The sequence below is a fragment of the Stenella coeruleoalba genome, assembly GCF_951394435.1.
Source record: "Stenella coeruleoalba genome assembly, chromosome: 8".
NCBI classification, from domain to species: domain Eukaryota; kingdom Metazoa; phylum Chordata; class Mammalia; order Artiodactyla; family Delphinidae; genus Stenella; species Stenella coeruleoalba.
Genome location: NC_137154.1, coordinates 76,263,479 through 76,275,881, shown reverse-complemented (window position 1 = coordinate 76,275,881; position 12,403 = coordinate 76,263,479). Strand labels below are relative to the sequence as shown.

At 36.9% G+C, this 12,403-nt stretch overlaps 1 protein-coding gene across 2 annotated transcripts in view; it reads right to left on the bottom strand.

Moving 5' to 3' along the window:
* The window catches only part of ARHGAP42 (Rho GTPase activating protein 42), a 288,105-nt gene that overhangs the window by 50,679 nt on the left and 225,023 nt on the right, over nt 1-12,403 (bottom strand). For both annotated transcript variants that reach the window (XM_079929104.1, XM_079929105.1), the window contains 4 exons: nt 11,979-12,108; nt 5,598-5,698; nt 3,523-3,632; nt 1,104-1,182 (listed from right to left, as the gene is read on the bottom strand). In XM_079929104.1, coding sequence (XP_079785230.1) covers nt 1,104-1,182; nt 3,523-3,632; nt 5,598-5,698; nt 11,979-12,108 — 420 coding nt within the window. The remainder of the gene's footprint in view (nt 1-1,103; nt 1,183-3,522; nt 3,633-5,597; nt 5,699-11,978; nt 12,109-12,403) is intronic.

The window sequence follows — 12,403 nt, the reverse complement described above, 5'->3', positions numbered from 1 at the left end:
ATGATGGATTTCACCTGATTGTTCCTTCCTTAAATTATCTGCTTAGTGTTTTTTTCTCAGTGTGTACAATCCTAACTTGTACTTGTTGAGCTATCACACTGTCTTCTAAATTTCTTCTAGGTCAGGGCTTGCTCCTCAACTGTTAGTGGTAAAGAACCAATTTCCTTTGTTTTTAATTTTTAATCTGTCGCTGAGTGACATTTTTATAAATTACAATAAAATTTAAAGGTAATACACATGATAAAGAATAGATGCAGAGTCCAAATTTTTTATTATTAAATTCAACAGATGTAAAATGACTTCTCATTGCTATAAAATTTTCCAGATGCTTAATCATAATCTCTGCACTCATCTTATTGCAGCCGGGTAACGGTTTGTAGGATGGACTCAGTCTGGGGACCACACTTTGTGTAGCTCTGTTGTTGCAATAGGTACTTTTCAGAAGAATGGTCACAGGTTCTCTGCCATTTAAAAGATAGTTTTCAAGGGACAGGCTGGTGCATCCTATTTGCTCTGTGTGCTCATCTCTCTAATCATTTATTGCAGTGTTCTTCACAAAAGTCATCAATGATTTATTCCCTTTTTTATATAAGCCTCCATGATAATTTTAAGTAAATTATGTCAACATCAAAATAACTATTATAAAAATGGGGATCTGGATAGAGGGAAAATGTCAAGCCACAAACAGTTTTAGCAAAGGAGACTTTTAAACAATGGTCTAGGACCAGGATTAGTTCTTTCCCTGAAACTTGTTCATCATGCTGCTCATAAAGCCTAGCACAGGCCTTGCAGAGTGGGCACTCAAGAATTATTAAATAAATAAAATAATCTAATCAATGTAGCCAAATTAATGATTATAAGTAATTTTTAAAAGTAATTTTAGGGTTTTAAATTAGTCCTGGAAGTCCCCTGGGGAAATGAATTCAGAAGTTGGTGTTATGTGCCAGTGACGCAACACTAGGAAAACAGTAAGAGTCTCTACTCCTCTGATTTACTATTTTAATATTTTCAAATACACTATAGACATATAAAATTTTTTTCAGATGTACTTTGCAATTATTAGAACAATAAAATCTAAATTACAGAATATGTCATATCCCTACCGGTTCCTTCCCATCCATGGCTTCAAGCCAGAGTTTCCGATTAGCTTCTGAAAAGGCTTGCAATGTGATGATTCCGTGCCTATTAAAAAATATTTTATATATTCAATTTACTACTTTTATGCCTTTACACATTTATTATTATTTTTAAATTCTTAGCTAACTTTAAAAGTAAAATTTGAAGAAAAAGCAGGAAAGAGAAAAAAGAAATGAAAAGAGAGAAAAAAAGATAGGAAAGAGAAGAAGAAAGAAGAAATTTAAAAAATGAAATCAGTAAGTGTTTTAGGTATAAGACTATCTGAAGGAGCTTAGGCTCATACTATTTCCCCTGAAATGACCAAAAAGGATGAAAAGCTACATTCACAGAAGTTCAAAAGCACAGAAACATTCCACAGTATGAGAATGATTAAGATTATGACCCAACGTGGTACAACTAGTCACTAAAAATAATTACAATGAGTATATAGCAATATGGAAAGCTTTATACTATAACTAGTCAATTATTAAGAAGACACTAAAACCAAAGTGTTTACATATACAATGATCACAATATTACAATTAATATGTATAAAAACAACTCTCTCCCATGCACCCATTCTGAGATAGCTACTTGAGGATGTGCTTCAAGAAACGAGCAAGCAAAGGGAGGAAGGAAACCAATATAAGAGAGAGAAAAATAGAAAATTCAGAAAAAAGTGAAATTAATCTAATTAATTGTGGAGGCTGTCCATAAGATAAATAGAAAACTAGAGGGTTCTGTGAAAAGGTACATGAAGAAGGAAATTTCATTTAAATATTGTGTGGTTAAAAGCCTGGAGTGAGTTAAAACTGTGATAAAGGCATATATCTCTACGTAAACAGGAAAACAGCTCATTAGACTGATAGGAAAAGGGAAAATGTATTATAAAGATCAAGGTAATTTTATCTTGGAGAATTTAAGCCAGTGTAAAACACAAATAATAACAACAATCAATACTTGTTGGCTGTTTATTATGTGCCAAGCACTGTGTTATAAGTATGTCTCCTTTATTATCTCATTTATTCCTCACAACAACCCTTTGATGTGTGTACTGATTATCCTTGTTTTACAGATGAAACAACTAAAGCACAGAGTTTAACAGTGTGCTCCATGGATATATCTAGATAGTGTCGAAAAAAAGAAAAGAGAAATCACTAACATGTTGGTATTTATCTACATAGAAAAACCAGAAGTTCCTACCACAAAACTATTAAAACCAAGAGTTCAACAACTGTACTGGATATAGATTGATATATAAAAAAAATTAATAGCCTTTCTCTGTGGCAATCTTAACCATAAAACAAAAAAAGAGTTTCTACTAAAGAATTTTATTCAAAATTTAAATAAAAAGAATATACCTGAAACCAAATCTGAAAAAAATATATATGTAAAAGATATGTAAAATCCTTGGGAGAGTTCAACTCACCATTGATTAATTTATTGAAATTTAATAACTTTAATGGAACTCCAGTCAGAAATCCCAAAGGATGTTTTGGAGAGAAAGGGAAACTTAATAAGCAGATCTATAAAGCATAAGAACACAGGGCCAAAATAGCTAACACTATTTTGAAGAAGCATAAGAACAAGGCCATGCCCTACTAAATAGTTAACAAGCTATCGTACATAAGCTATAGTATATAACAGTGTATATAGTATGTCAGAGTATATATATAGTGTACACACACACACACACGCACGCACACGCACGCACACACAAAGCTAGAGATATTCAGAAAAGCATGGTGGTAATGCAGGGGAAGAAAAATAGATTATGGAATGCAACAGAGATCAAGAAACATACTCCTCCTTATTTTGTTTCTATTCTACTTGTACTGAAACAATAAAGGAACAGAGCTAAATAATTCTACTAGATGATAAGCTTGAATGCACAACCTTTATGTCTCTCCCAATATTCTGTGGCTAAGAATGCCCAGAACAGTGTTGTGTACATGGTAGGCACTGATTTTCACTGGCTAAAGAAAGCTTATGGAATTTGCAGTTGTGTCTTATTATTCCTTGGGAACAAGGCCACTAGATTTCAAAACCATACAAAAAGGCTGACCCAGGAGCCATGAACAATGCCATCAGGTTTCTTCATTTTGATGGGGACCTCAGTCCACAATATGCACTTTCCCCTAAGGCAGTCATCTTTACTGATTTTCCAGATTCTTCTCTGAGTGATGTTACCCTTTGGTAGCACTCTGTGTCTGATTTACTTTTTTGAAAGCATCATGCAATACTTATTTGTTGAAGAAACAAGTGAAAGAATGAAATAAACATATATATTGTCTTTAAAAAAGAGACTGAAAAACAAGCACTTTATGCTGTTTCATATTTACATCTATACATAGAAAGAAACAAATAATTTAGATTATTAAAAAATGTAAAGTGAAAAGTTCAAACCTTTCGACTACTTCTATGTCAAAGCAGAATCGTTTATCAATTGAATCTGTCTTTCGTCGGATACAGGATTTTAATTTAAACATTTCTGGTGAGCTAGTAACAAGGCCATTCTGAAACAAGAAGTGGAGCACATTACTGACATGATGACAAGGTGAAATGAAATATATTAAATACACCACCTAAAGTTTCCATATTAAAATGACAACTTAGAGTACAGTTTATGTATAAAGATAATAATCACACCCGGTTTCTATAAATAAAAAGACTTCTGCCTAATGTTAACTGCCCAACTGTAATACACCAAACCATTTATTAATAAATTAATCACATATACATGTTTTATTCAAAGAATTCTGTGACATGCCTGTCTAGTACCCTTCAACGTATTTACTTATAATGTTAAATTATACTATAATATGTGTGTGTGTGTGTGTGTGTGTGTGTGTGTGTGTGTGTGTGTGTGTGTTTGTATTGGAGCCATAGAGTATTAAATGATAGCCGGCTCAAAACCTCAAGAGAGCTACCAAGGGCTTCCCTGGTGGCGCAGTGGTTGAGAGTCCGCCTGCCGATGCAGGGGACGTGGGTTTGTGCCCCGGTCCGGGAAGATCCCACATGCCGCGGAGCGGCTAGGCCCGTGAGCCATGGCCGCTGAGCCTGTGCGTCCGGAGCCCGTGCTCCAGAGTGGGAGGGGCCACAACAGTGAGAGGCCTGTGTACCGCAAAAAAAAAAAAAAAAAAAAAAAAAGAGAGCTACCAAAATATTAAAGTTCTAGTAGATACTTGCTATAATGCTATTACTATCATGCATACCACGTGATTCCCCTGCTGGTAACCAACTAGTAGTCTGCTGCTAAAACTAAACTAAACCTCTTTTGACAGGATCCAACATAGGCTCAATTCATAATTCTCTTCTATACCTGAAATGCCAGTCAATTTTAAGGGGAATATTTACCTAATGCCTGGTTAATTCTATTGTTTCTGGTTGCAAATCTCTCTTATTAATAGAACTCTAGCTTGGTCTATTTATTATTAGCTCACTGACTGTCACATATACTGACTTTTGGCAATATTTTTTCTTATGAAACTTTTAGAGTAGAAACTAGGCATGATTATAGCATTAATAACTTCTTGTGAGGGTAGCAATCTAAGGTTTCTTTTTCTCTGGTATGTTCTCCTTTATTTTATGTCTCTTACTTTGAATTATTAGACTCTAATGAATGCCCAAGCACAATAAGTTTCAGCTGATGTATTTGAGTATGTGTCTAAGTTAGATCAACATTTACCGCTGCCATGATCTACACCACAAATTAGCTGAATAAGTCACTTACTTTCTATTGTCTTTATTTTTTAATCAGGTAAAATGAGGCTAGCCTAAATAATCTTTAGGATAACTCCCAGCTCTAGGATTCTTAGATGACGGTTCAATTATTTAATTCATAGGTCCAACTGTTTGCCATATTCATATCTTAACTCACAAAAAGAGTGTACACTACATGCAATAAAGGCGTTGTATTCTGTAGCACTTCCGCATATAAGGTACACTTTGTTCTGTACTGTTCACTACCCATGCGAGACATTCAGTGACTGATTTACTTTAGGGGTAAATAAGCATTGATTGATTTCTTCTGAGAAACTTTGTTGGCCAGCATTTCAGCAAGTAGTACACAGTGCAGAAAAGGAAGTGGCATGCAGGGGCAAACCCGGGCTCCCACAAGAGACCACCTGGAAGAAAGATGCAGACGCCGTGAGCCTGGAGCAGCCACTGACAGTCTCTATGGGCTGCTGGCCAACCAACAACGCAAACAACTCTGCTGCCAGGGATAGGAGATGACACCTACCAAGGTGTCCCTACATTTAATATAACTGCTTATAAACATTCCATAGCCAAAATAAAAGAAAAATCCTGGCCACTCTTTATAAGTCTTCAAGGTCACTAAAGCAAGAGAAAAATTTTTGACTTTTCAATTTTTAAAAATTGTGAGCACGTTTATTAGAAAAATAAGCACATATGATTTTTGTTTGTTTTGTTTCCATTATTTAAATAACAAGTTCAATTAAAAAACAAAAACAACTCACCATTTTCCCACTGGATTTCATTTCTGAAACACTCATTGTAAATGTTTTACTTCCCTTATCATATGTACAATAGTGTTTAATCCATGTAAAACCAAGCGGTCCTAGTGTAAGGAAACAAACATTACAGATTGTTAATAAATGATCTGTACCAAAGTTTGTACAGTTTTCGATGCTATGAAACACAACTGAGTATTTCCATAGACGATGCAAGTTGGGAATGCTTACTGTGAGTGAGAAAGGCTAGTCTGGAGCAAGAGTGGTGTAGGGTAGAGTGTCTTGCAGCCAAACAACTTGGCTTTATTTACAGTACCGACACTCACTCTGTAAACTCAAGAGTTACTTTAGATCTGAACTTCAGTTATCTCATCTGTAAAAGTGGTATACTTGCATCCCATAGAGGTAGGAAGAATGAGAAATGACAGTCTGAGGTACTATAACAGGTCTCCTTACTTCTATCTTTGTCCTCTATTTTTGAAACTGCCAGAAATACCCTGCTAAAAATTTAGCCAGGTCATTTCACCCCTTTGTTCAAAACTCTCCAGTCGTTTCCCACATTACCCCAGATAAAAGCCAAAGGCCCCACATGATCTGGCTCCTCAGTATTGATCTCACGGCCTTTTGCCTCATATACTCTACTCCAGCTACACTGGCCCCCTTGCTGATCTCAGCACTCAGTGAATGCATTTCTACCCCAGAGCATTTGCACTTAACTGGACTACTTTTCCTTCAGATAGCTGCATGACAATGTCACTTCTTTCAGGTCTTTCACTAAATGTCACCTTTATAAAATGGCCTTTTCGATAGAGATAGCTAACATCACAACACCCTCACCTTGATATTTCTTATGTCTCTTTCTTGTTTTAACTTTATTTCTTCACTTTACCACTGATATGACTAACATTTTACTAATTCACCCAATTTATTGTCTGTCTCCATCACTAAGGCTCTATGAGAACAGGAACAAGTGATGTCCTGCTGACTAGTATATTCTTAATCCTTAGAACAGGGCCAGACATACAGTTGTTCCTCAATAAAGATTTGTTAAGTGAAAGAAGGAATGAATCACTTATCTTTCTCTAAGACTTTACTGATCATAGAGTTATTTCCTCTTAACACTAATCTGAAAAAAGTGAATTCAAAGTACTCTTTAAAAGGAAAATAATTTCTACCATTTATATTAAAAGCTGTATATGTAAACTGCTCACTTTCTTTTTCCCCATAAACACAATCCTGCTGTGGTGTGCAACCCTTTCCCACAGTGTGCCACTTAATCATCCAGTAGTCTTAAAAACTGTTTAATGCTGCTTCACCAGGGCACAGGGATGCACCATAAGTTCAATTTTTTCATGACCCGGGTAGAAAACCTTCAGCTTTTCCCCAGGGAAGCCAATTCTCCTGCACCCAAATGCCGTAGAGGGCTGAGAGGGTTGAAAATGGAGTTTGTTTCCTATAGCTTCTTCATGTAGGGTCCCATTTGGCGTAACACCTGGATCTCTCTAGCAACAATTATGTACAATGTTATTGCTGGCTTGGTTTTACAACCATATATCCAAAAGCAAGAAACTGAATTGTAGAAATGCACCACTTGAGAAAAGTGTTTCATGAGCCATTTGAATTTTTTTTCTATAATAGTAGTGCCCTTGGTGTCATGGTTAGCTTTAACCACTCCAGATTTTAAAATTATGGGGTGCAGCTATATACTTGATAATCACAAAGGATTACTACAATTAACTTCAATTCTGTTTTGGGACCATTTCACACTATAATACTTAACAATACTTGCTGATAACTCTGTTACATGTGGCGTAAAACACTTACAGGCTTAGAGCTGATTAGTGGAAAGTGGCTGGATAGAAATCCTTATAGTGACTTTACTACTTAGGAAGCGATTTATGAAGCAATATTAACTGTAATTTTTAAATAAAGCTGCTGCAACACTCTGATGACATTTTAGACCCAAGGTGTTTTTTCCTGCCTCCATCTTAAGTTCAGAACCTCATGCATTCAATCTTCAAGTGTGCTGCACACACAGGCTGCTTTCTTTAAAGTTGCCTGGCACCAGGCCGGGGCAGACATTCTTAGGCAAGCAATTCTGAAGTCCCTAAAAAAAGTCTGGGTAAATAGAATTTATTATAGCTCTAAAGTTGCAAAACAAAACAAGTTTTTACCCAGTGATCATCTGAGGTTGCTGAGATGATGTCTGTGGAATGGGAAGGAATTAATATTCACTGAATACCTACTAAGTGCCAACATTTTATCTAGGAACTTTTAAAGTCAGACATTATAAAGTACATTTTACATAAAAGAAAATAAAGCTTAAGAGCTGCAGATGGTGCTACTTTCTTCATCAATAGGACATGTGATTGGAGTTGTTCTTTTCAGAGGAATGATATTTTTCAGGAGTTGTCTTAAGAATTAAATGAGACAAATATAAATTACACAGAATAGTAAGGGCTCCTAGAAGCACCGTGGTATTATTATGCACCACTACTGATAACAGAGACATTTTACATACACTATCTCTAATTCCTGCAATATTATTGTGAGACAGATGTAAATATCTCTCTCTTATAAATGAGGAGACTGAACTCAGAAAGTTGCCTACCCAGAATCACCCAGTTAACAGGTAGCATAAAATTCCAACATAGTTCTGTCTGACTCTGGACCCCATGCTCTTCCTGGTTAAACTGGAGTCTACTAGAACGTAATTTAATGTTTGCCTAGAGGTGGGTAACATACAAACCACATATCCAGATAAAGTGGAATGCTATGTCTAAACAGCAATAATCTGCTACCACCCCATTACATCCATCTCCATTCATCACTCAATTTACAGCTCTGATATTTACTATTGATCACTGGTTGCTAGTTGTGTGAGTTAATCTTGTGCCTTCCATTACAGAATAAACACCCTGAAGCCATATTCTTCATCTCATTTTCTGTTCCCCACAGGACTTACTCAGTGACAGCAAGAGTACAATCAATATGTCTTAGTGAACTGGTCAGATTTTCTTAATATAAATGCTTTCAAAGATTCCAAGTAGAAAGGGGCTTTGAATACTTGTCCCTTATAGAAAAATAATACCAACAGCATATAAATCCATTCATTTTTTCTTTTTAAATCCCTAGGCAAGGGGAAGAGGGGTGGATGGTAAGTGGGAATTAAAGGAGGGAGGGATTATATTGGGGCATAAGAACATTTTTGAAGGTGATGAATATGTTCATTATGTTGATTGTGGTGATGGCTTCACAGGTGCATACATATGGCAAAACTGATCAAACTGTACTTTTTAAGTATGTGCAATTTGATGCATGCCAAGTTTACCTCGCTAAAGCTACAAAAATAACACAGGTAGCTATAGAGAAAAATGGAGATGGAAGCTGCCGTGGGAGAAGGAAGACAACATCATAAGAGAGGATGCTAAAAAGAGAGGAGCCCAACTGTGAGAGCCTTGAATGCCATGCACGGCCAAGGCCATCACAGGAGAGGCACAACCAAGCAAGCACTGCAGGGAGCTGCTGGAAGCTCTCTGAGAATGGACTGAGCTGGACAAGCCTGGAGGTGAAAAGAGAACAGTTAGGAGGTCACTGCAAGACTGTGGAGATGGAGAGAAGGTGTGGGTTCAAAGTTAATCGACAAGATAAATGGACAGACTTGGTCCCAGGCTACAGAGAGACACTAGAGTTGAAGATTTACCTGAGTTTTGTAGCCTAAGAGTAGATGTTATCATTTAGAGGGACAGGAACTCTCAGAAAAAAAGGTCAGTGCCACAAAGGGCTTTATGATCAGTTCAGCCTGACTCAGAGGAGAAGTCACGTATCTTAGAACAAAAGATACCAACATCAGACAGGTGCATAAAACACTGCATTTTGTCCACCCATCCAGCCCTGAAATTATTAAAGGAACTATGCTTTTATTTTTATTTTTTAAAACATCTTTATTGGAGTATAATTGCTTTACAATGGTGTGTTAGTTTCTGCTTTATAACAAAGTGAATCAGTTATACACATACATATGTCCCCATATTTCTTCCCTCTTGCATCTCCCTCCCTCCCACCCTCCCTATCCCACCCCTCTAGGTGGTCACAAAGCACTGAGCTGATCTCCCCGTGCTATGTGGCTACTTCCCACTAGCTATCTATTTTACGTTTGGTAGTGTATATATGTCCATGCCACTCTCTCACTTTGTCCCAGCTTACCCTTCCCCCTCCCCGTATCCTCAAGTCCATTCTCTAGTAGGTCTGTGACTTTATTCCTGTCTTGCCCCTAGGTTCTCCATGACCTTTTTTTTTTTTTCCCTTAGATTCCATATATATGTGTTAGCATACAGTATTTGTTTTTCTCTTTCTGACTTATTTCACTTTGTATGACAAACTCTAGGTCCATCCACCTCACTACAAATAACTCAGTTTCGTTTCTTTTTATGGCTGAGTAATATTCCATTGTATATATGTGCCACATCTTCTTTATCCATTCATCTGTTGATGGACACTTAGGTTGCTTCCATGTCCTGGCTATTGTAAATAGAGCTGCAATGAACATTTTGGTACATGACTCTTTTTGAATTATGGTTTTCTCAGGGTATATGCCCAGTAGTGGGATTGCTGGGTCGTATGGTAGGAACTATGCTTTTAGTTTGATCCAAATGTCCAACAGCTGGGGAATGGGTAAGCAAACCACGGCACCATCCAATGGATAAACTACCAAGTAGCAATTGAACAGGGCATATTTGAAGGTTATGTACACAAGAATTTTGCTAGGTAATCCAAAGCTTTTTTGTTTAGAACAAGATATTGTATACTCACAAAGCTTTCAACAACTGTGTTAACAATGGGGGGGGGGAACCTCAAGAAATAAAGTATTATTGAGTTAAAATGAATAAAAACTCTTCAGGCAAGAGGATGGCACCTCCTCTACCAGATGCAGGTTTGAACAGGCCTCATTATCCACAAATTCTTCCACTCAGCAAAATGTGAGCTCCCCTCCAGGTGCCCTCACAGTGAGGCTCTCAAATATGGAATAATTATTCAGTATTCAAACATTTCCTTAGAGTCCTGAGTCAAATCCATATACTGTATATATGACCAAAGAATCGGTCTTTTTCAAGAAATTTTGGTAAAACCTATTTATAATATTCTAATTAGAGAATAGATAGGCAGGTAATCAGATTTACCATTTTAACATCTGAAAGCAGCAGACTGGTCAAAGGTAGATAGTTACGAGCGAGGAAGTCCTGGAACCGGACCTGCTGAGCCAGCAGCCCTCTACCACCTATGTAGTAATAAATGTTTGCCAAGATAACTGGATCAAACTGTTATTCACTTGCATATTGCTAAGGAACAAATGAGCATCACCTAGGCATGTAAAATATAAAATATGTTGGCATTTTAGTGATCATTTTGCATCATGTCCAAAAAACTTTCACAGTCAACCCAATATCTACAGCTTCCGCATCTCAAACCCTTTAACTATAATGTCTTCTAACCAAAACAACTACATTGATGTATTGTCTACAGATAGGGAGACTTGGAGCAGTGCTACTGCATGTAGTCTGTTAGTCCCAGTATGTGAGAAAAAGTACGGAAAGTGAGAATAAGCATTTCAAAACTTTCAGAGCAATTTGAGATTACTGCAAAATCCAAGCACGTAATTTTGTGTTTTACGAGGACACTGGTCCATGATGCACTGGAAATAAAAAACAACTGTTCCTTTAGCACAAACAGTAAGAGAGTGCTTTAGGGCATTCTGGTTTGAAATACAGAGTTAATTTAGTCACACTCGTTCCACTTTATGACAAGAAAGGACCCTAGTTATACAAGTTTGAAGGGCTTTTCATTAATTTTTGTGAGAAAAAACTTTCTTAGTGTGAGGCAATTATAGTAGTGTTCTATTGGGTCTGATGCTTATTTCCTAACATCAGGAAGTAAAGAGTGCCAGTTTGACATTACATAATTGCCAATTTTACTCCTGAAAACTGTCAGAGCACAGAATTAAATGAAATAATGCTGCTGAAGGGGAAAACTATTACCAAAGTCACCAAGATGATTCATCTGATAAAGGCTTTGATTTTTAATTCTCCATGAAACTTTAAATTGAGATTAGATATCACAATTAAATTCTAAACCTGAACTCGTGTTACTATATCATCATGAAAAGTGTAAGTTCCAAGTTCAATAACATACCAACTTAGAGAATCTGATGGTGCAAAGGGGAAGAACTTCCACACTTAGGTGGCAGTGGTTGGCAGAGCAGACTAAGTAGGATAAAGCTGTCAGGAATTTCAGTCTTCCTACTTGAAGGAAAAGAAACTAACCAACTCACTTCTCACAGAAACAGAATGTTAATCATAAGAGACATTAACTTCTGTCTTTGCAACTCACGTTTCTCCTGGACATAAAGGTAGCCTTCCATCGTCCACTGGCTGGGTGGTCTGTAATCTTGACTGGCAGATTTCATCCTTTGCATCAACCGCTCTACCTCTTGTCGCGTACTTTCAAAATTATTCCTTGTCTTAAGTAAACAGAAATAACAATTTCCTTCATTGTTTTCTATCAGTTTTGAGGAACCTCCAGCCTAAAGTTTCAAAACTGCAAATGGTGCAAAGGATAACCTTGATCCTTTCAGGACTGTTCACCATATCCACAACCCTCTCCGTTGAATCCTAGGCTCTAATTTTGAATCACTTTAGCGAAACTTTGCTGAATGACCTTCTGCATGTTTCTCTTTGAATCTCCGTGTGTGTGTGTGTGTGTGTGTGTGTGTGTGTGTGTGTGTTTCATCCAATTTCCCACTTAACATTACCTAG